Source organism: Hippocampus bargibanti, linkage group LG20 (genome assembly GCF_051943395.1).
Source record: "Hippocampus bargibanti isolate YZ-2025 linkage group LG20, ASM5194339v1, whole genome shotgun sequence".
Classification (NCBI taxonomy): Eukaryota; Metazoa; Chordata; class Actinopteri; order Syngnathiformes; family Syngnathidae; genus Hippocampus; species Hippocampus bargibanti.
This window is the reverse complement of record NC_142753.1, coordinates 1,387,501-1,411,075: the sequence shown is the minus strand read 5'-3', so window position 1 is coordinate 1,411,075 and position 23,575 is coordinate 1,387,501. Positions and strand designations below refer to the sequence as shown.

Sequence of the window (23,575 nt, the reverse complement as noted above, 5' to 3'; positions counted from 1 at the left end):
CCTAGCGAGCTATCTAGGTGGATTCCTATCTGTCTATCTATTTGCTATCTAGCTAGCGAGCTGGCTAGCTATTAGTTATCTATTAGCTGTCTGGCTATCTGGCTGGCTATTTAGCTATCTATCTAGCTATCTAGGTGGATTCCTAGCTAGCTATCTATTAGCTATCTAACTATCAAGCTAGCTAGCTATTAGTTATCTATTAGCTAGCTAGCTAACTCTGTCTATTTGAGTTATTCCGAGTTGATTGAACGCTGGCGCGTGTGGCTGCCGTTGCTCACCCGCAGAAAAACTGATCCTGTGACTGTAAAGTTACCTTGAGAGTTTTGAAAGGCGCTTAGAAATGAAATAGATTTTTATTATGATTAAAAAGAACCTTGATGGAGGTTTCACCATTTTTTACCCGGACTTCAAAATAAAAGTACACCAAGGGCTTTGAATGGTCCCGAAAGTTGGTCTTCCGTCCCCGAGTGGTGTTATGTCGCCGGTTCTTCTTGCCCCCCTTCCCACCTTTGTCTCCCACAGATATGTTTCTTGATTTCCGCATATGTTTTTATTGATTTCATTGTTGTTCGGCGTTTTCCAAACAAATCGTCGCTTTTACTCCGAAGGCCGTCTCCGGAATGAGCAACGAACATTGCGGCCTTGACGTCCAATTTCCTCCATGGCAGCCGGTCTTCGCCTTGGCTTCGCCTTCCCCTTTTTGCTCGCCGGCCTTTTTCCGCCCTCGTTGGCGTCGTCGCGCAGTGACGTGCTGGTGCTCGGGGACGCCGATTTCGACTACTTGGCAAGCGAGCACGACACCATGCTGGTGAAATTCTACGCGCCCTGGTAAGGCGCCGTTCGGCTTGTCCTTCCATCCCTCATTTTCAACGTCCTCCCTGCACGCCTCCACCCCACCATCCCACCTTCCTTCCTCTGGTCGTTTTCTCTCCAAAGCACAAGACGTATGCAGTCGTGATGCGTCGTTCGCGAACGAGCAGAATCGAAATGGGAGCCGACTTTTTTTGTCCTCTATTCCCTGCTCCCAGTCTTTGGTTAAAGCCCCACGTGATTGGTCAAGATCCGTGGTAGAGGAGGGAGGGGAGAATTACAGACACACTTATCATCAGACAGACTCATCATCATCATCATCATCATCATCATCATCATCATCATCATCATCATCATCATCATCATACATTTCATTTCTAAGCGCCTTTCAAAACTCTTGAGGTCACTTTACAGTCACAGGATAAGTTTTTCTGTGGGTGAGCAGCAGCAGCCACACGCGCCAGCGTTCACTCACCCTGGAAGTTACTGGCTACCTAGATAATAGATAGCTAATGGCTAGCTAGCTGTATAGCTAACAGATACACAGCTAGATAGCTTGCGAGCCAGGTATATAGCCAGCTGGCCAGCTAATAAATAGCAAATAGCTAGCTAGCTTTTAGTCCTTTTCATCCAAGTAGACTCAGTGACCGAGCTAGCCAGAAAGCTATCCAGCTACATAGCTAACAGATATACAGATAGATAGCTTGCCAGCCAGCTAGAAAGCTAGCTAGCTTTTAGTCCTTTTCATCCAAACGTCAAGTAGACTCAGTGACCTAGCTAGCTAGCAAGCTAGGTTTTTGGTTCCAAAGTCCCCGTTAATAGCCAGTTCGCTAGCTAACAGCTAGCCCGCTAGCTAATAGATATCCCGCTAGCTGGCTAATAGATAGCCAGTGAGCTAGCTAATAGATAGCAAGCTAGATAGCTAATAGATAGCCAGCTAGATAACTAATAGATAGCTAGCTAGATAGCTAATAGATATCCAGCTAGATAGCTAGCCAGATGGCTAATAAATAGGGGAAGGGTAGACAGGTGGACAAATGTTATCACATTATGCTGTTATTATTATTCAATTATGATATTTTTTACTAGTTGGTATGATTATTAATATGAAAAGCAAATTAGTGACAGCTGATCATCAGACCAAAGTAACCACAGGGAAAGTAAAAGTTAGTGGATGCTCTCTGTGGACATATAAATCAGGCCCGGATCATTTTCGTGAGCCGAGCCAAAAGAGCCAGCTCTCTGAAAAGAGCCGGAATTCCCATTCCTAGTACGCAGTCGTCGTTGACGACGTTGCGTCGTTGTCATTCCATCTAAATGAACTTGCGTCCTTCCTTCAGGTGCGGCCACTGCAAGAAGTTAGCGCCGGCGTTTGAGAAAGCCGCCGGAAAACTGAAGGGAGCTGTGCAGCTGGCAAAGGTACTTTAAAGGCCTTTGCGCCCGTTATGGCGCTTCCCCTCGCTCGTTGCCTGACGCCGGACCGCCGCCTCAGGTGGACTGCACGGCTCAAGCGGACACGTGCGCTCGCTTTGCCGTGTCCGGATACCCGACGCTGAAGATCTTCAGGAACGGCAGAGATTCGGGCTCTTACGACGGTCCTCGCTCGGCAGGTAAGCGTGTCGCGGCATGCGCGCGGCGCCGTTTACGTTTCCCGAAGGAGACGTGTTGTTTTGGCATCAGAGGGGATCTTTGAGTACATGACCAAGCAGATGGGTCCGGACTCTGCGATGTTGCTGACCCAAGAAGAACTGGAGGACTTTGTCCAGCACCGGGACGCTTCGGTCGTGGGTATGACGAAGCCACCGCCGGCGAGTCGCGCTCCCGAAGTGACTCGCTGGTGCGGCGTCAGGTGTTTTTTCAGGCGAAGGAAGTTCCGCTCTGGCTGATTTTGTGAAAGCGGCGGGACTCTTGAGGGATCACTTCCGATTCGCTCACACCACCCAAATCAAGCTCGCCGCCACCTACGGACTTCAAAGCGAGTCCGTCTTTTGCTTTTGTCTTCTCCAGTCTCCAACGGTAACGGCGCCTCTGAACCTTGTCGTGTGTCTGTTCCAGAGGTGTCCTGTTGTTCCGGCCTCCCCGACTGGCCAATCGCTTTGAGGAGAGTGTGGTCGTTTTGACACATTTCCCATCCATCCCATCGCTCAGACGCTTCATTCGAGACCACGTGTGAGTGTGTGTGTATCGGGCTGAAAAGAAAAAGCTTGTTAGACAGCGAATAGATAGCAAATAGATAGCTAGCTAGGTAGCCAGCTAGCTAGTTATATAGCTAATAGATAGCAAATAGAGAGCTATCTAGGGAGCCGGCTAGTTAGTTAGATAGCGAATAGAGAGCAAATAGATAGCAAATAGATAGATAGCGATGTAGCCAGCTAGCTAGTTAGATAGCGAATAGATAGCAAATAGCTAGCTGGCTAGGTAGCCAGCTATCTAGTTAGATAGCGAATAGATAGCAAATAGATAGCTAGCTAGGTAGCCAGCTAGCTAGTTAGATAGCAAATAGATAGCAAATAGATAGCTGGCTAGGTAGCCAGCTAGCTAGTTAGCTAGCGAATAGATAGCAAATAGCTAGCTGGCTAGCTAGTTAGATAGCGAATAGAGAGCAAATAGATAGCAAATAGAGAGATAGCTATGTAGCCAGCTAGCTAGTTAGATAGCGAATACACAGCAAATAGATAGCTATCTAGGTTGCCAGCTAGCTAGTTAGATAGCAAATAGATAGTAAATAGCTAGCTGGCTAGGTAGCCAGCTAGCTAGTTAGATAGCGAATAGATAGCAAATAGATAGCTATCTAGGTAGCCAGCTAGCTAGTCAGATAGTGAATAAATAGCAAATAGATAGCAAATAGATAGATAGCTATGTAGCCAGCGAGCTAGTTAGATTGAAAGCTAGAACTTGCGAAATGTCCACTAGACAAATGTGTTGTTGTGTTTTACAATCAGAATGGGAAAGCCTTTCATTCGTGTGCGTAGATTTGGACTTTGTCCTCACTTGACCTTGGAGAACAAAGATCATCTGAGAGGTCGCGACCTCCTGACCGCCTTTTACCACTTGGACTACAACCGCAACGCCCGCGGCTCCAACTACTGGAGGAACAGGTGATGCCCAGGTGGTGGGTGGGGCGTGGCGGGACAAGCCCCGCCCACCCGCTCTTCTTGTCTCCAGAGTGATGAAGGTGGCATCCAAGTATGCGGGGCGGGGCCTCTTCTTCGCCGTGGCCAACCGGAGGGACTTTCAGGCCGAGCTGGAGGACCAGTTTGGCGTGTCCGACGCGGCCGACGTGGGCGATGTTCCCGTGGTGACCATTCGCACCAAAGCGGGTCACAAGTACACCATGAGAGAGGAGTTCACGTCGGTAGCGCGCCGGGGTGGGGTGGGGGTCACATGGTCACGCCGCGGGGTCACCTCGCGTGTTCATGTCACGTGTCGAGCTGCCTTTCTTCCAGGAGAGACGGCGCCTCGCTGGAGAGGTTTCTGGACCAATACTTTGCCGGTGGACTCAAGCGCTACATCAAGTCCGAGCCCGTACCGGAGGGAAACGCCGGCGCCGTTCAGGTGCATGACACCACCAGCGACTCGTGACCGACGGCGGCGGCGGGAAGTCATTTCATAGGGGGGGGGGGGGGGGGCGTACGCAGGTGGTGGTGGGCGAGTCGTTTGACGCCATCGTTAACCAGCCCGACAAAGACGTCCTGATCCAGTTCTACTCCCCGTCGTGTCCGCACTGCAAGAAGCTGGAACCCGTTTACCGCGCGCTGGCGGAAGCGGTAGGTCACCGTCGCCCTCATTCTGCCCGCCGCTCGCAGTCAAGCGCCGCTCCCATCGCATGATTGAGCTTTGACAGGGTTTCCTCGCCAGCTGTCGGCAGACGCCAAGGTAGTGATCGCCAAAATGAACGCCGTGGACAACGACGTGCCGGCCGCCTACGACGTCCAAGGGTGAGGTCACGTGCGGCGGACGCTCGTCGACGCACACCTGACAGTCGCTTTTGGCTTCTCAGCTACCCGAGCATCTTCTTGGCGCCCGCCGGCGGGAAGGCCGAACCGATACCCTACCAGGTGAGGGAGACGCCTCCGATGTTGGTCCCTTGCCGGTGTGCCTGACCTGCGCCCGTCCGTCATCTGCGGCAGGGCGGGCGGGAGCTCCGAGACTTCATGAGCTTCCTGCGACGGCGAGCTGGCCAACGCCTCGTCAAACGGGAACTCTGATCCCCGTCGCGCCGCATGGTTCCTTGTCCGTTCATCGATTGGACTGGTTCATCCATCCTTTTCGGAAAGCCCCCCAAAATCCCATCCAGTCAAAAACTGGTTGGTTAATACGTTTGGAAACATTTGGAATGGCTGGATTTCAATGCATGCACTCATTGAATGCTTTATTGATCTGTATTTATATAATTATTTGTTTTAATCCAGTCTGGTCTTTCAAAAAAAACTTTGGATCAAGTGTCACCATCAGGACACGAGCGGAATGCTGCTGGACTCAAAAGTGGAGTCTCACATTGTCAATCGTGCCAGTCATCTTTTGATGCACTTGGCTTGATTGTTGCCTTTCATTTAAAGGACAACCGACACCATTTTTTGGTTTCCTAACTAACATCAGAAAAACGTTTTAGAGCATCTAAAATACCTAAAACACGCAGGCTGATATTTTTAGTCAAATGCAAAACACCAATAAAAATGACTTAAAGTTGCCCAAAACTGCCGCAAATGAGCTTGAAACTGGGGACATTCAGAAAGTCCCGCCCCCACGTCACGTTAGGATTGGCCCACCCACAAACTGCCTTGCTCTAGAATCAAAACAATGGCTTCAGATTCGGAGAAGATGCTTTCTTGTTACTCATCCAGTTATGAATATGATTCAAATAGTTCTGAAGAGGAAAGCATACATGTTTGCAATCGATTCAAGAAGTCCTTCCGTATCAATTCTGCAAGCGATGAAACCGGTGAAGATCTGGATTCCGATGTAGCGCCCTGAAAATGCACAAGATGGCGCACAAGCTGCGTTTCGTTCAGTATATGAAGACGCTTATAAGAGCCGTAAAGCCTCCCGAGATTGGTTAAAATCCGTGGGAGAAGACAGAGGGGTTTACGCACACACACAAAGGAGACCGCCACACGAACATAAGATGTTGAGACGAAAGAGAAAGCTCTGACAGCGCTATAGAGTAAAAAATGACACGATGGAAAGTGGATGTTTGTCCGATCGGTTTGCTGCACTAATATGGCGATTGCTCTCTTTCACCAGGTGAGCTGACAGTTAGCATGCAGTGTGACTAAATGACTAAACTTCCGCTATCCAAGCGCAGAATCGCTAACTCTGGTTAGCTTCCTCGTTCGCCTCCGCTGGTGCTCGACTGCTGTGCTCCGTTGGAAATGGCCGTTTGTCCGCTGGGAATTTGTGTGAACTTTCACCTTCTTTATGTGTGTTACCGCGATTGGCTGCTACACAACGATTCACCATGGCGTTATTTATGTCGTTTTCCTTCTAATTTCACCATCAACACTGTGTTTTCAGATGAAACAAAGTACCCAAAATGCATTGTGTGTCACTTTCTCGATCAGGGGCGGACCGAATGTGACATCACTTCCGGTATTGACATCAACTCGAAAACAAGACTTCCTGAATATTCAGCTTAAAAGGTAGAATCGAGCTATATGCGGTGGAATCTTTGGAAAATGCCGTCAGTAGAAGTCACTTGAAGTCATTTTACAAATTATGGAGGCAACTTGTCCGGAGGTGTCGGTTGTCCTTTAACTGATGTCGAATAGCAGCCGAGTTACAAAGTCAGTCACCGTTACAAGATGGAAAAATGATGACCAGCAGAAAGGCATTCTTTTGTTTTGCTAAACGCAAAGTCAAATCGGATGTTGTTTAACGCCACCCCATCCCTTCGATCGAAATCAACCACACATCATGTCCATCATGTCTCCCCGGAACGGAATCCTGAGCAGAAGATCATCAAGCGCGTCATCGGTCTGGAAGGAGACTTCATCAGGTAGTCGCCGTGGAAACCGCACTTCTTTTGCATCCTTGGATGCTAATTTGATTGCATTGAATTAGCCTTTATTAGTCTGGCAGTGGAGAAATTGACCTTTCACACCAGCAAAGTGATGAAAGGAAGAAGTAGAAAAACTATCCAGGTGATCAACAAAATTAAAAGGTTTGCTCAAGATGGATGAACTGTCAGACTTGACTTGTCCATATTTGCGTTGGCGCTGTGCTCCCAGCACACTGATATGGTGAGCGGATGATTGACAGGCTTTGATGGAATACTTAGCTGGCTATAATAAGCTATCTAGCTGGTTATCTCGCTGGCTATCTAGCAGGCTATTTATTAGCTATTAGCTTTTCTAGCTGGCTATCTACCAGGCTATCTAGCGAGCACTCTGGCTCGCTATTTAGCTAGCTATCTAGCTGGCTATCTATTAGCTATATAGGTAATAGCTTTTTCTGGCTGGCTATCTAGCTAGCTATCTAGCTGGCTATCTAGTGAGCTATGTGGCTCGCTATCTAGCTAGCTATGTAACTGGCTATCAAGATGGCTATCTATTAGCTATCTTTCTATTAGCTTTTCTGGCTGGCTATCTATATGCTTGCTAGCTCGCTTTCTATCTATTTGAGTTATTCCGGGTTGAGTGAATGCTGGCGCGTGTGGCTGCCGCTGCTCACCCACAAAAAAATGTATCCTGTGACTGTAAAGTGACCTTGAGAGGCGTGAAAGTCGCTTATAAATCAAATGTATTATTATTATTATTATTATTATTATTATTATTAAGATGGAACCATAGGGAACTAGGAAGGGCTTTTTAAAACGTTCTACATTGATAAAACGTTTCGGCGTTTCCCCCAAAAATAAAGTAGGTCATAAAAAAGGATTTCAATCAGCATGCTGTACATATCTTTCATTGGGTTGTTTCCCCTTCCAAGATGGCCGCCACGCAGGCGTGTTTGTTACTTGGCGCGGCCTATCGCCATCTTCCTATCAGCGGTCCCAAATGCGTAGTCGGCAGGCGGCTCGTCGTCGTCACATTTCTATTGAGACTATTGGTTGAAACGACCGTCGCTTACTTTGTTTTCCCCCCGCCCATATTACAAGCCCGTCCCACTTGTTGAGCCTGGAAGCTTCGAGTCGTGCGGAGCCGGTCTGCGCCATTCTTCCTCCTTCTTCTTTTCCCGGCATTTTGTCTTCTTTCACGATGTTCGGCCAGCAAGTTCTCGTTCTCAGTGAGTAGACGCCTCGTGGCGCCGCTTTCTTTGTGTGACAGGATTGTTATGAGAGGCGTTCGGCTGACACCCAGCGTGCCGCAGCACAAAGCGACCTGGCACGTGCGAGCGGGCGAGCTAGCTTGTAGCTGTTAGCTGTTAGCTGTGAGCCGCGGCGCGCTCCATTTCCATGGGCCTTTTAGGGTTACTCGCCTCTTCGGGGCTTGGCCACACCTTTGCTAGCCGTCTTTCGAACGCGCCAGCATCCATGGGTGCCCCCTACGTTCAGTCGCCCACATTTTATTTGTTTATTTATTTATTAGCTGTATAGCTAGCTAGTAGTGTGATGGAAAGAGTACTTTGAAGAATTGATGAATGAGGAAAATGAGAAGGAACAAAGAGAAAGATGTGACTGTTGTGGACCAAGACGTAGCAAACATTAGCAAGGATGAAGTGAGGAGGGCATCGAAGAGGATGATTTACCAATCGAGGTATGGAAGTGTCTTGGAGAGGTGGCAGTGGTGTTCCTGACTGGGTTATTCAACAAGATCTTAGATGGTGAAGAGATGCCTGAAGAATGGAGACGAAGTGTACTCGTGCCCATTTTTAAGAACAAGGGAGATCAGAATCAGAATCATCTTTATTGCCAAGTATGTAGAACACACAAGGAATTTGTTTCCGGTCGAAGATGTGCAGAGTTGTAGTAACTACAGAGGAATAAAGTTGATGAGCCATACAATGAAACTGGGAAAGAGTAGTTGAAGCTAGACTAAGAGCAGAAGTGAACATTTGTGAGCATCAGTATGGCTTCATGCCAAAAAAAAGAGTACAGCATATGCTTTGCTTTAAGAATGCTGATGGAGAAGTACAGAGAAGGTCAGAAGGAATTGCATTGTGTCTTTGTAGATCTGGAGAAAGCGTATGACAGGGTTGCCCAGAGAAGAGCTGTGGTATTGCATGAGGAAGTCTGGAGTGACAGAAAAGTATGTTAGAGCGGTACAAGACAGTTGTGAGGTGTGCTGTCGGTATGACGGAGGAATTCAAGGTGGAGGTGGGACTCCACCAGGGGTCAGCTCTGAGCCCCTTCTTGTTTGCTATGGTGATGGACAGGCTGACAGGCGATGTTAGACAAGAATCTCCTTGGACCATGATGTTTGCAGATGACATTGTGATCTGTAGCGAGAACAGGGAACAGGTGGCGGAGAAACTAGAGATGTGGAGGTATGCCCTGGAAAGGAGAGGAATGAAGATCAATCGCAGCAAGACATTCTTAAACGACAAATGTAAAAAAAGTCCCCAAGTACCAATTTTATCACTTATATACGCACACGTGTGAAGGCTATTCTGTCAACTGTACTGTGAGTAGTAAGAGACTGGGACTTCTCAACTGCTGCAGTCAACCTTATGGATTTAAATATAGAAAATATTTGGAATGTTTTAATGGTGGAAACCCTTTCAAAACATTGTGAAGATATTGTATTAAGATTAAAAAAAAATGATTATACACTTCCTTTTTCGTAACCGGCTCTCTCTTCAGAGTTCTTTTGACTCTTTTGGCTTCCAAATCTTTCCTCAGTTTTTTTTGTTGCTTAAATTAATTAACTATGAAAAATCATGTATAATTGTGTGAAAAACGAATTACTCACGTAAAAAACACACTGTATCAAATACAGTAAAGTCTCGTTATATCGATATTCAAGGGAGTCCGAAAAATATCGATATAACCGGGACTATCGATATATCCGACCCTGTTTGCATGTAATTTTCTCCGTGCGTGCATAGAAATAGTATCGATATAACCGGGACTGTCGATATATCCGATATCGATATAACGAGACTTTACTGTATGTTTATTTATATGGTTTGATTTATATGCGCACAGAGAGCATCCACTAACTTTCACTCTCTCCGTGGTTCCTCTGGTCTGATGATCAGCTGCCACTAAATTGCTTTTCATATTAATAATGCTATCATACCAACTAGTAAAAATATCATCATTGAATAATAATAATAACAGCTTATTATTATTATTATTATTATTATTATTATTATTATTATTAGCTATCTATCCAGCTAGCTATCTATTAGCTAGTTAGCACATCACTAATAGGAGGAGAAGCTTCAAACTAAACGCAGACTAACCGCCATTGCTTGCCATTTCTCTGCATGTGCTTCGTTGCTTTATGGTTGTTGAAGTCATTAGAAGCACGCTGGGTCCGAGAGGACAGTAATTTCATCTGTGCTGTATGTCATGCATATTAGCATATTTGACAATAGAGCTGACTTTGACTTTTGACTTGGTCAGTCATGCGACCAGTTCTCCAAACTCAAGAAGATGAGGTCTAAAATATTGATAGAGGCTCAGTTTCTCGAGCCTCTATCAATATTTTAGACCACATTATGGGGAGTCAGCATGCCCCCCCCCCCCCCCAAAAAATAAATAAATAAATAAATAATAATAATACATTTGATTTCTAAGCGTCTTTCAAAACTCTCAAGGTCACTTTACATGGGATCTACAGTAAAGTCTCGTTATATCGATATTCAAGGGAGTCCGAAAAAATATCGATATAACCGGGACTATCAATATATCCGACCCTGTTTGCATGTAATTTTCTCTGTGCGTGCATAGAAATAGTATCGATATAACCGGGACTATCGATATATCCGATATCGATATAACGAGACTTTACTGTATTAGCTATTCATTAGCTATCCATCAGGTAGCTGGCTAGCTATTAGCTGTCGAGCTGGCTGGAAGCTGTCGAGCTGGCGAGCTGTTGGCTATCTGGCTATCTATTTGCTGTTTATTTGAAATCCATTAGCTAGCTAGCTATTATCTGGCTAGCTGACTGGCTGTAAACTGTCTAGCTGGCTAGCTGTTGGGTATCAGGTTAACTAACTATTTGCTATCCATTAGCTAGCTAGCTTTCTGTCTCTTTGAGTTACTTCGGGTTGAGTGAGCGCTGGCGCGTGTGGCTGCCGCTGCTCACCCACAGAAAAAAAGCCAAATGTCAGCCCGCGAGAGGCCTGCTGTCTGCAATGCATTCTCACCAAAAGTGACTCGGTGGCCTTTGCCTATCGAACTGAAAAGAAAGCTAAATGGCGCCGGTTAGCAATTGTTCAGGCTCGCCGTTAGCAAGCCCCGCGTTGGCAAGACCCGCTCTGAGCGCATGTGGAGCAGTGTGAAGTCCCATCCTGCTTCAAACAGTCTACTACCGTTCCAAAGAAACCAGCACCCTCGGGATTGAACGACTATAGACCTGTTGCTCTGACGTCTGTGGTCATGAAGTCCTTTGAACGCCTCGTGCTAAACCACCTAAAGAACATCACCGGACCTCTGCTAGATCCTCTTCAGTTTGCCTACCGGGCAAACAGGTCTGTGGAGGATGCGGTCAACATCGGACTGCACCACATCCTCGACCACCTTGACAACACAGGAACCTACGCATGGATCCTGTTTGTGGACTACAGCTCTGCGTTCAATACCATCATCCCAGAACTCCTCATCCCCAAACTTCTCCAGCTTGGAGTCTCCCCTACGATCTGCCAGTGGATCCTCAGCTTCCTGACAGGACGGACACAACAGGTCAGACTGGGAAATACATCATCCTCAACACGAACCACGAGGACTGGAGCCTCGCAGGGATGCGTCCTCTCTCCATTGCTCTTCTCTCTCTACACGAACGACTGCACCTCAACGCACCCGGCTGTCAAATTCATAAAGTTCGCAGACGACACCACGGTCATCGGTCTCATCAAAGACGGCGACGAGTCTGCGTACCGACAACAAGTGGAGCAGCTGGAGCTCTGGTGCAGCCGTCACAACCTGGAGCTGAACACGCTCAAGACAGTAGAGCTGATCGTGGACTTCAGGAAACATCCATCACCACAGCTACCCCTCACACTATCCAGCTGCCTGGTGTCAACCGTTGAGACCTTCAAGTTCCTGGGAATCACAGTCTCCCAGGACTTGAAGTGGGAGGTCAACACCAACTCTATTCTGAAAAAGGCCCAACAGAGAATGTACTTCCTGAGGCTGCTAAAGAAGCATGGCCTGCCACAGGAGGTGCTGCAACATTTCTACACGGCTGAAATCGAATCCATCCTGTGTTCTTCCATCAGCGTTTGGTTCGGGGCCGCCACAAAAATGGACAAAATCCGACTTCAACGGACAGTTAGGACGGCGGAAAAAATCATTGGCACCGCCCTACCCACTCTCGAGGACTTGCACACTGCAAGAATCCAAACAAGGGCGCGGAAAATCCTACTGGACCCTCCGCACCCTGCCCACCACCTTTTCCAGCTACTTCTCTCAGGCAGGCGCTACGGATCCATGCGCACCAAATCTAGCAGACATTTAAACAGCTTCTTCCCCCAAGCCATTAACTCTTTGAGTAGCCCAAATGGAACTGTATAGTGCCACTTAGCAATTTTTTGATGATACTAGTGCAACATCTGTCAAACAAATTCCTTGTGTGTTCTACATACTTGGCAATAAAGATGATTCTGATTCTGATGTGGAAGGATGCCTTTCCAAAGGCCAACAAGGACTTCACTTGTTGACTCTGTTTGTCTCCAGACCAGAACGTCAAGAGAGAATCAGGGCGGAAAGTCCAGACAGGAAACATCAACGCTGCCAAGGTAAGGAAGGCTCTTACTTGTCTTTTTCCGACTCTGCGCATGCTAGCTTTTGACGACCGTCAATTTGCCGTCACGCGTCTCAGACCATCGCCGATGTCATCAGGACGTGTCTGGGCCCGCGGGCCATGATGAAGGTGAGTTATCGGGCCGTCGGTTCTCAGACCGCCGGTTCTCAGACCGCCGGCTGCGCTGTCCACAGATGCTGCTGGACCCCACCGGGGGAATCGTCATGACCAACGACGGCAACGCCATCTTGCGAGAGGTGAGCCCGTCCGCCGCCACGCTGCCGCCGCCACTTGTTTTGACGGCGTCTACCCGTCGCCAGATCCAAGTGCAGCATCCCGCCGCCAAATCCATGATTGAGATCAGTCGCACGCAGGATGAAGAAGTGGGAGACGGAACCACATCTGTCATCATCTTGGGTGAGGTGCGCCGGAGTGAGCGAGCGAGCAAGCGTCTTTGAGGGCGCTTGAAGCGCTCCCCAGCTCGTAAGCCTCCCCGTTCAGTTCCGCCGTCGCCAACGCTGTACTTCAGCATTTGATTGGACAGTGATACCTCGGCTTACGAACACCTTGGCGAAGGAACTTTTCCGCTTACGAACTTTAAATTCACGAGAATTTAATCTTGGCATACAAACTATTTTTTTTGGGATACGCACGGAGCGCCACAATGAGTGATGTGTCGTTCGTGAACGAGCCCGTTCTCCTAACAAGGAAATGGCAGTCGACTTGTTTTTGTCCTCTATTCCCCGCCCCGTCTTTGCTTAAAGCCACACGTGATTGGTCAAGAAGGCAGTTGGGAGGGGGGTTACAGAAACACAGAGCTGCAAATAAAACTAGATAGGCAGACGACAGAGAGAGAGAGAAAATGGATAGAAAACAGTGAAATTTGGACTCGTTTCAACTTTATTGATAGATCAAAGGCAGTGGTGACTGCAAGGTTAAAATATACCATCAATCAGGCTCCACAAATTTCCCGCACAAGCCATCTGTACAATTGATGCTGATTGACCTGATACAGTGATACCTTGGCTTACGAACTTAATTGGTTGCCAGACAGTGTGTGTAAGGTGAAAAGTGTGTATCCCAAACATTAATTTCCCATAGGAACCCATCAAAATGAGAATAATCAGTTCCCAGGTCCCTATAAAACATAATTTTCAACTTAAAATAGTTCGTATGCCAAGTTGGTTAGCCAAGGCATTCGTAAGCCGAGGTATCTACGTGTTTTGGCCTTGAACTGAAAACACAGAGCTTTTTTCTCTATCGTGACGAGAGCACGGTGAACTTGTGAGATTGCAGTCCAGTCCACTGCTCCCTCGACTCCCCAAAGCGAACATTTCAAGCCTCTTATCGATACGCAGACGACACAGAGTGACAAAATGGAAAGAAAATACAGTGAAATTTGAAGTCGTTTGAACTTTATTGATAGTTCAGTGGCAGAGTATGGACTACAAGGTTAAAATATCCCATCGATCAGGTCCAGTCCACTGCTCCCTCGACTTCCCAAATTGGAAGTTTGAAGCCTCTTATTGATACGCAAAGTTCGAAACCAAAAAACGAGACGAACCTCGGCCGTCTGCGTTTGTTAAATGACGCGCGCGCGACCTGGTGTGTGTTTGTGGGCAAGCCGGCGAGATGCTGTCAGTGGCCGAGCAGTTCCTGGAGCAGCAGATGCATCCCACCGTGGTCATCGGCGCTTACAGGCGAGCCTTGGACGACATGTTGGAAACGTTGAAGGAGATCAGGTATGGAGCCTCGCCCGGTCGTAGCGTAACCCACTGACGGCTCGCCACCCCGACAGCGTCCCCGTGGACACGGCGGACCGCGCCTCCATGTTGAAGATCGTCCACTCGGCCATCAACACCAAAGCTCTGAGCCGCTGGTCGGAGCTGGCGTGCGGCATGGCGCTGGACGCCGTGCTGACTGTGGAGATGGAGGACAACGGACGCAAGGAGATCGACATCAAGAAGTATGCCAAAGTGGAGAAGGTAAGACGGACGCCGCGGCGACGGGCGCCACGGCGACATTCCACCGCCTCGTGCGCCGCAGGTTCCCGGCGGCATCATCGAAGACTCGCGCGTGCTGAGAGGCGTGATGGTCAACAAGGACGTGACGCACCCGCGAATGCGCCGCCTCATCAAGGAGCCGCGCATCGTCCTGCTCGACTGCTCGCTGGAGTACAAGAAGGGCGAAAGCCAGGTCAGCGCCGGCACCGGACGCCGCCCGAGTCGCCCTGCGGTCGTCCGCAATTGACCCCCTGTCCACGCAGACCGACATCGAGATCAGCAAGGAGGAGGACTTTGCCAGGATCCTGCAGATGGAGGAGGAGCACATCCAGCAGATGTGCGAGGACGTCATCAGGGTCAAGCCTGACCTGGTCTTCACCGAGAAAGGAATTTCGGGTGGGTGCCTGACGCGCCGAAGCGCCGGTCTTTGTCGGGGGCTGACCTCGTGACCCCTTCCCACTACCCAGACTTGGCTCAGCACTACCTGATGAAGGCCAATATCAGCGCAGTTCGCCGCGTCCGCAAAACGGACAACAACCGCATCGCCAGGTAGCGCCCGGCCGGCAAACGCGACCCCGCGGCGACCCCCGGTCACCGCCACCTTGTCGCCCCAGGGCGTGCGGCGGGCGCATTGTCAGCCGCACCGACGAGCTGCGCGAGGATGACGTGGGCGTCGGGGCGGGGCTCTTTGAGGTCAAGAAGATCGGCGACGAGTACTTTGCCTTCATCACCGAGTGCAAGGAACCCAAAGCCTGCACTGTCCTGCTCAGGGGTGCCAGCAAGGAGATCTTGGCGGTGAGTGCCGAGCGACCGTTGCCGCCCAGCCGTTGCCACCCACACTTTTTCAAAGGTGCCGCCTTTCTGCTTAGGAGGTGGAGCGCAACCTTCAGGACGCCATGCAGGTGTGCCGCAACGTGATGCTGGAGCCTTGGCTGCTGCCCGGAGGGGGCGCGGTGGAGATGGCCGTGTCCAAGCGCTTGATGGAGCGCTCGCGGGCGCTGGTGGGCGTGGAGCAGTGGCCCTACCGCGCCGTGGCCCAGGCCCTGGAGGTCATCCCGCGCACCCTCATCCAGAACTGCGGCGCCTCCACCATTCGCGTGCTCACCTCACTCAGGGTGGGTGCGCTCGCCTGCTCTGCAAACAGGGCCTTCCCAGGCGGCCGTTGCCTTTTCACGGGGGGGTTGGAGGGGCTTACTTTTGTGTATCTAGCTAGCTAGCCAGGTAGCTATTAGCTAGCTTGCTCGCTTTCTATCTGAGTTATTCCGGGTTGAGTGAATGCTGAACGCCTAGCTAGCTAGCTATTTGCTATTTATTGTCTGGGTGGTTAGCTAGCTATCTATTATCTGTCTGGCCCGCTGACTAGCTATTAGCTATATGGCTATCTAGCTAGCTAGATTATTATTATTATTATTATTATTGACGGGCGTGTGCATGTCGCCCCTTCCAGGCCAAGCACACGGCGCAGGACGGCACCTCGTGGGGCGTGGATGGCGAGACGGGTTCCCTGTGCGACATGGCGGCTGCCGGCATCTGCGAGCCGCTGGCCGTCAAGGCGCAAACATACAAGACGGCCGTGGAGGTGAGGCCGCAGTCGCGCTCTACTTGCCCCGTTCTGACCCGCTTTCTCCGCAGACGGCCATCTTGTTGTTGCGCATCGATGACATCGTGTCGGGTCACAAGAAGAAAGACAAGGAGCAGGGCGCCGGCGCGCCCGCCGCCGACTGAATTCCGCCAACTACCAATAAAGTTGCAAATCAAAGCCGTCTGCCTTTTTTGGACTCTGTTGTCTATCTATCCAGCTAGCTCGCTATCTATTAGCTAGCTGACTGGTTAGCTGGGTATCTATTAGCTATGTATTGGCTAGCTCGCTGGCTATCTGTTGGCTATCTAATAGCTGGCTCGCTTTCTATCTATTTGAGTTACTTCTGGGTTGCGTGAATGCTGGTGCATGTGGCTGCCGCTGCTCACCCACGGTAAAACAGATCCAGTGACTGAAGTGACCTTTAGAGTTTTGAAAGGCGCTTCCACATGAAATGTATTATTATTATTATTGGTTGGCTATCTAATAGCTAGCTGGCTCATTTTCTATTGGAGTTACTTCCGGGTTGAGTGAACGCTGGTGCGTGTGGCTTCCACTGCTCACCCACAGAAAAACATCCAGTGACAAGTGACCTTGAGAGTTTTGAAAGGTGCTTACAAATGAAATGTATTGTTATTAGCTGGCTGGCTATCTGTTAGCTATCGATTCAGCTAGCTGTTTAGCTTGTTATCTATTGGCTAGCTAGCCGGTTATCTGTTGGCTAATAGCCAGCTGGCTTGCTTTCTATTGAGTTCTGGGTTGGGTGAACGCTGGCACATGTGGCTGCTGCTGCTCACCCGCAGAAAAACTCATCCAGTGATATTAAAGTGACCTTGAGAGTTTTGAAAAGCGCTTGCAAATGAAATGTATTATTATTAGCTAGCTGGCTGGCTATCTGTTTGATATCTATCCAGCTAGCTGGCTGGTTAGCGGGGTATCTATTGGCTAGCTGGCTATCTATTAGCTAGCTAGCGTTTTATTTGAATTATTCCGTGTTGAGTGAACGCTGGCCTGGCACGTATGGCTGCCGCTGCTCACCCGCAGAAAAACCAATCCAGTGAATGTAAAGTGACCTTGAGAGTTTTGAAAGGCTTACAAATGAAATTGATTATTATTCCCTCTTCGAGGAAAGCAGCAAAACTGACGTCACGGCTCACGTGACGAGCGGCAGGCGTGGCTTGTGCGCCCAGCTGAGCTTCGTCAAGGCACGTGATAAGTCACAACAAAGATGGCGGCAGCGTTGCGAACATGCGCCGCTTTGCTCTCTTTGGCTTTTTATATCCCGGGGGCGGCTTCGTTTCGCAGACATGTAAGGAAAGTTCTCGAACTATCTATCTATTAGCTACCTAGCTAACTTTGTACCTTTTTTGGTTATTCAACTATCTAGCTAACTATCTATGCGTTACCTATTAGCTCTCTAGCTAGCTATCTATTAGTTATCTATTAGCTACCTAGCTTGGATTTGGATTTGCCTTTATTAGTCTCGCAGTGGAGAAATTTATACCTATTTGATTTATTGAACTATCTAGCTAACTACATATGAGTTATCTATTAGCTAGGTAGCTAGCTAACGTTCTACCTATTTGATTTATTCAACTATCTAGCTAACTATGAGTTATCTATTAGCTATCTGGCTATCTATCTATTAGTTATCTATTAGCTAGCTAGCTAACTTTCTACCTATTTCAGTTATTCAACTATCTAGCTAACTATCAATGAGTTGTCTATTAGCTATCTAGCCAGCTATCTATTAGTTATCTATTAGCTAGCTAGCTAGGTTTCTACCTATCTGAGTTATTCAACTATCTAGCTAACTGTTTACGGGTGATCTATTAGCTATCTAGCCAGCTATCTATTCGTTATATATTAGCTAGCTAGCTAACTTTCTACCAAATTGAGTTATTCAACTATCTAGCTAACTCTCAATGAGTTATATATTAGCTATCTAGCTATCTATTAGTTATCTATTAGCTAGATAGCTAGGTTTCTACCTATTTGAGTTATTCAACTATCTAGCAAACTATATGAATTATCTATTAGCTAGATAGCTAGCTAGCTATTAGTTATCTATTAGCTAGCTAGCTAACTTTCTACCAATTTGAGTTATTCAACTATACCTAACTATGAGTAATCTATTAGCTATCTAGCTATCTATTAGTTATCTACTAGCTACCTAGCTAACGTTCTACCTATTTGAGTTATTCAACTATCTAGCTAACTATGAGTTATCTAGATAGCTATCTATTAGCTAGCTAGCTAACTTTCTATCTATTTGAGTTACTTCCGGCTCAACGTTAACCGTCAACTGTGAACGTGTCGCCAGCTGTCGGTGGAGTTGAACCCGGGCTCGCCCGCCCCGCCCGCCGGCGGTGACCTGGTGCACGTGAGAGCCTTGGGCGACGAGGACACCCTTCACTTTCTGTTCTGCAGCCGTGGGGCCCCCGCCCTACTAGTGGTCCACACCGGGGTCACGACCTCCAACGTCTCGGTGCGTCCCTCGCGACCTTTTGGCTGGCGCCTTTTGGGAGAGCTCCAACGTGTCGGCGGTCTTCTCAGGTGGACTGGCAGCGCTTCTTAAGCAACAATTCCAGCGGTAGCCTGTGGGTGGAGCCGGCGAGCAGCATCGTGTCCAGCACGGCGCTGGTCTTTAGCCGAGTGAGTATTTGCGGGCGGCGGTCGTGCTCTGAGCTCGACGCTAGTAATGGGAATTCCGGCTCTTTTCAGAGAGCCGGTTCTTTTGGCTTGGCTCCCTAAAAAGATCCGGCTCTTTTGGCTTCCAAATGGCTCCTCAGTATTTGTTGTTGCTTAAAGGACAAACGACGTCTCCGGACAAGTTGTGTCCATAATTTGTAAAATGGCTTCAAATGACTTCTACTGGGTGTATTTTACAAAGATACCACCGCATATAGCTATATTTTACGTTCTGATTCGCTGTGGCGACACCTTGAAGGGAAAAGCCGAAAGGAAAAGAAGAAGACTCGCGCTGAATATTCAGGAAGTCTTGTTTTTGAGTTGGTGACGAGTCCGTACGTGACGTCACTAGAGGAACGCCCCTGACCGAAAAAAAGACACATTGTAGCAGTCCTTCCATCACGTCAATGTATTTGTGTGTTGCACCAAAAAGCTGCCAGAAGAGGGCGACCAAGCTCCATGGAAGAAGACTTATGTCCCTTTGTGGCTACAGAACAAGCAACTATGTATAATAAATGTGCTATTGTATTGTAATGAAAGAAATACACTGCACTGTATAATAAAGTCACTTTACTTACATTTGTGATGGTCATTGATGGCTTGATGGAATGGCGTTGGAGGTCGAAGGTCAAAGGGAATTGCTGTTTGGAAAGAGAGGCGCATTACATGAGGACTGTAATTAAAGAAATAAACTGCTGTAAAAGAAAGTCGTTTTATTTACCTTTATGATGGTCATTGATAGCTTGATGGAATGGTGTTGGAGGTCGAAGGTCAGAGGGAATTGGTGTTTGGAAAGAGAGGCACATTACATGAGGACTGCAGTTAAAGAAATAAACTGTGCTGTAAAATAAAGTTTTATTTACCTTTTTGATGGTCGTTGATGGCTTATGGAAGGAGAGTCACCTTCCATAAGGACTTTCGATGAGAAGGTTTCTTCAGCCGTCATCTGTACAAAAGTGAAGGTTTCGGACAGACGTATTCCATAAGGACTGTTGGTAACTTAACCTCTGGTGTGGCTTCTCTTCTTTGCTTCTTTGTAGACTCCTCATCATTTTTGCTGATTAAAAACCTCTTAATTGACACCTGTTGCTTTCTGACTTGTAAGGTCTTACGAAGCTGAGGCATCACATTATCGTTCATCATGTTGATGATTGTCTTCGCCACAGTCTTTTCTGGATGGAACTGTTCGGTAAAAGCCTGCACAGCATTCCACTTTGCCAACATTGCCTTGATGAGCTCACTTGATGCTGCAGCCATCTCCTCCTCCTCGCTCTCAGATGTTCTCGAGCCATCCGTTGCTGGCTTTAAAATCCTCAATTAGCGCCGAACTTCCAGGTTGGCGCATGGCGATATCGGCGTGAATTAGCCGTGCTTTCTCGCATAAAATAGCTTTACTCACGCTATCGCCAGATAGCTGCTTTTCGTTAATCCAAATTAATTTTTCAACTTCTTCGATTGCCCGAGACCGTCGCTTTAAAAGCATGGAAACACCTTTTGAAACAGACGTGCCTTTGATGGCTTCTCTGTTCCGGAGAATGGTAGCAACGGTTGACTTAGCATAGCCGTGCTGGGCCACTAAATCACACAAACGCACACCTCGTTCGTGTTTTTCAATTATCTCCTTCTTCTCAGCGACGGTGATTTTATTTTGTGTCTTCTTGGGCTGAACACGAGCCTGTGGTGTTTTTTTTCCCTCGGTCCCATCATAGTAAAATCATTAGCAAAAAGCTCAGAGGAGGCGATCGACGTGTGCATTCAATGAGAGGGGGTGTGGAAAGTAGCGCCGGCTGGAGCGCTGTTCGGTCGTGTGCTTCCGTCGAAGATCACTCCGCCAGATCCGAAGGTCGTGTGCTTTGGTCTTCTTCCGCCGTAGATTACTCCACCAGCCGTGGTGGGCGTGTATCATAAACATAGTGCATATTTCAAGGTTTAATTTTCATAAATTTGACGTTCGTAAGCTGACGTCTCAACTGTACAGCAAAATGCATTGACGTGATGGAAGGACTGCTACAATGTGTCCTTTTTTTCGGTCAGGGGCGTTCCTTCAGTGACGTAACGTGAGGACTTGTCACCAACTCAAGAACAAGACTTCCGGAATGTTCAGCATGAGTCTTAAAACATAAAATATAGCTATATGCGGTGTCATCTTTGTAAAATACGCTCAGTAGAAGTCATTTGAAGCCATTTTACAAATTATGAACACAACTTGTCCGGAGACGTCGGTTGTCCTTTAAATTAATTAACTACCAAAAATCTTGTGACATTATGTGTAAAACTAATTACTCTATATCTCTATCTTTCTCTATCTCTCTATCTCTCTCTCTGTCTCTCTCTCCATCTCTTTCTATCTCCCTATCTCTCTCTCTATATATATATCTTTCTGTCTCTTTCTCTCTCTCTCTCTCTCTCTCTCTCTCTCTCTCTCTCTCTCTCTCTCTCTCTCTCTCTCTCTCTCTCTCTCTCTCTCTCTCTCTCTCTCTCTCTCTCTCTCTCTCTCTCTCTCTCTCTCTCTCTCTCTATCTCTCTTTCTGTCTCTCTCCGTCTCTGTCTCTCTCTCCATGTCCCTCTCTCTATCTCTATCTCTCTTTCTGTCTCTCTCGCCCTCTCTCCATCTCTCTCTCTCCATCTCACCATCTCTCTCCCTCTCGATCCCTCTCTCTCCCTCACCCTCTCAATCCCTCGCTCTCCCTCGCCTTCTCCATCTCCCTCTCTTTCGCTCTCTCTTTTTCTCTCCCTCTCTCTCCCCCCCCCTCCTCTATGTGTGTCAGCTGTTGGAATATAATGACAAAGCCAACAAGACGGCGGACGCGCCCGGCGAGCTTTTCCCGCCCTACCGTATGAGTAACGTGACGTGGTCGCCGATGGAGCTTTCCGGGGCGGCGGCCAGGGTGTGCGGCGCCGTGGCTCAGGGTTCCCTTTGTCTGCACGTACGTCCAAATACCAAACTTGGTCTGCACGCAACCCCGACCGATCATCTCATCCATGATTGGCGTTTGTGTCGGCCGACAGCTGTCTGTGTTTGACGGCGAGGGGCGGGACGACGCGTGGCCCCGCCTCCTCCATACGGCCAACTCCTCCCAGGTGGGCGTGCAGCTGAAGGGCCTGTCGCCGAGGTCGCCGGGGTCGCGCTTTGTTTTGGAGCTGCAATCGCTGGGCGGAGCCTATCCCACCGACAGCGTCACCGTGCGGCGCTCCATCGATGACGAGTTCAGCCCGTCCGTCTTCAAGGTCAACCGTCTTATTTTTTGATAATCATAATAATCAATTTCATTTAGAAGCGCCTTTTAAAACTCTCAAGGTCACTTTACAGTCACAGGATACGTTTTTTTCTGTGGGTGAGCATCGGCAGCCATATGCGCCAGCGTTCACTCAACCCGGAAGTAACTCAGATAGAAAGCAAGCCTGCTAGCAAGTGAAAAGATAGCTAATGGCGAGCGAATAGATAGCCAATGGCTAGCGAATAGATAGCCAACGGCCAGCGAATAGATAATGAACAGATAGCCTGCCAGCTAGCAAGATAGCTAACAACAACAACAATAATAATAATAATAATAATAATAATAATACATTTCATTTGTAAGCACCTTTCAAAACTCTGAAGGTCACTTTACAGTCACTGGATCCGTTTTTCTGTGGGTGAGCAGTGGCACCCACACGCGCCAGCGTTCACTCAACCCGGAAGTAACTCAAATAGATAGAAAACGAGCCAGCTAGCTATTAGATCGACAACAGACAGACAGCTAGCTAGCCAATAGATAGCTAATAGATACCCAGCTTACCAGCCAGCTAGCTAATAGATAGTTAGCTAGCTGGATAGATAGCTAACAGATTTTTCTTCTTCTGCGCTTCACGGTCCGGATTGTCACGATTGTTCACCTCTGCCCCCCTCAGGTGTCCGAGTGGATGTCGGGGGCCAACCTGAGCTTCGGTGACGGCCGAGGCTTCGTCCAGTGGAAGCAGGTGGCATACCGACGTTCTCCGCCGGCTTTAGAGGACGCGGTGCCGTGCCGTCACTCGGCGCCGCGGCGGCAGGAAAGCGACGCTGTGGCGGAGGCCGGCGGTCTGACGAGGGCCTTCTTCGCCACTGGTGACAACGAGCCGGACGCCGTCTTCGGACTCAACATCAGCTTCGGCATGGTCGGAGAACCTTTCTACGGCGCCACCAAGTTCCTCAGCTGGTTATTATTATTATTATTATTATTATTATTAGCTATCTAGTTAACTGGCTGGCTATCTGTTAGCTTTCTATCCAGCTAGCTTGTTATCTATTAGCTAGCTAGCTGGTTAGCTGGGTATCTATTAGCTAGCTAGCTGGCTATCTATTGGCTGTCTAATAGCTAGCTAGCTAGCTTTCTATCTATTTGAGTGACTTCCGGGTTGAGTGAACGCTGGCGCGTGTGGCTGCCACTACTCACCCACAGAAAAAATGATCCTGTGACTGAAACGTGAGCTTGAGAGTTTTTGCTTTGTTGTTGTGTGGCAGGACGGCTTTGGTGGGTGTGGGGCTCCCCCCCTCCGACACCTTCTCCCCGCTGGTGGCGGCCATCATGGCGGTGGGTCTTGGCGCTCCCCTGGTCATCTTGCTGACCGGCGGGGTCTACGTGGGCCTGCGGAAACGGTCCTGGTCCTCGGCAAGTGAC

At 48.5% G+C, this 23,575-nt stretch overlaps 3 protein-coding genes across 4 annotated transcripts in view; all 3 read left to right on the top strand.

Moving 5' to 3' along the window:
- Window positions 1–432: 432 nt before the first annotated feature.
- LOC148882601 (protein disulfide-isomerase A3-like) lies at window positions 433–6,654 on the top strand. Of its 2 annotated transcripts, none has more exons than XR_016118570.1 (13): window positions 433–828; window positions 2,151–2,229; window positions 2,303–2,420; window positions 2,491–2,598; window positions 2,660–2,789; window positions 2,866–2,979; window positions 3,783–3,908; window positions 3,976–4,161; window positions 4,257–4,365; window positions 4,449–4,577; window positions 4,655–4,748; window positions 4,811–4,868; window positions 4,941–5,023. XR_016118570.1 is itself a non-coding variant. In XM_089022884.1 (13 exons), exons 1-13 carry the CDS (start codon window positions 662–664, stop codon window positions 5,016–5,018), a joined length of 1,482 nt encoding a protein of 493 aa, XP_088879010.1. In that variant the 5' UTR covers window positions 449–661; the 3' UTR covers window positions 5,019–6,654. The 2 variants fall into 2 exon arrangements, 1 of the variants encoding a protein (XP_088879010.1); XM_089022884.1 differs by having other exon boundaries at window positions 449–828; window positions 4,669–4,748; window positions 4,941–6,654.
- A 1,252-nt stretch (window positions 6,655–7,906) lies between these two features.
- cct3 (chaperonin containing TCP1, subunit 3 (gamma)) lies at window positions 7,907–16,424 on the top strand. Its single transcript, XM_089022883.1, has 14 exons — window positions 7,907–8,034; window positions 12,596–12,657; window positions 12,741–12,791; window positions 12,857–12,919; window positions 12,983–13,079; window positions 14,287–14,404; window positions 14,461–14,647; window positions 14,709–14,858; window positions 14,929–15,061; window positions 15,133–15,214; window positions 15,280–15,460; window positions 15,535–15,780; window positions 16,113–16,244; window positions 16,298–16,424. The coding sequence occupies exons 1-14, from the start codon at window positions 8,007–8,009 to the stop codon at window positions 16,388–16,390; spliced, it is 1,623 nt and encodes a 540-aa protein (XP_088879009.1). The 5' UTR covers window positions 7,907–8,006; the 3' UTR covers window positions 16,391–16,424.
- Window positions 16,425–17,427: 1,003 nt separating this feature from the next.
- Window positions 17,428–23,575, top strand: part of glmp (glycosylated lysosomal membrane protein) — a 6,303-nt gene continuing 155 nt past the window's right edge. The window contains exons 1-7 of the mRNA XM_089022885.1: window positions 17,428–17,553; window positions 18,568–18,732; window positions 18,801–18,899; window positions 21,704–21,862; window positions 21,945–22,163; window positions 22,827–23,113; window positions 23,419–23,575. The exon at window positions 23,419–23,575 is cut by the window's right edge and continues 155 nt beyond it. Of these exons, the coding sequence (XP_088879011.1) occupies window positions 17,473–17,553; window positions 18,568–18,732; window positions 18,801–18,899; window positions 21,704–21,862; window positions 21,945–22,163; window positions 22,827–23,113; window positions 23,419–23,575 (1,167 nt within the window). The 5' untranslated portion in view covers window positions 17,428–17,472. The remainder of the gene's footprint in view (window positions 17,554–18,567; window positions 18,733–18,800; window positions 18,900–21,703; window positions 21,863–21,944; window positions 22,164–22,826; window positions 23,114–23,418) is intronic.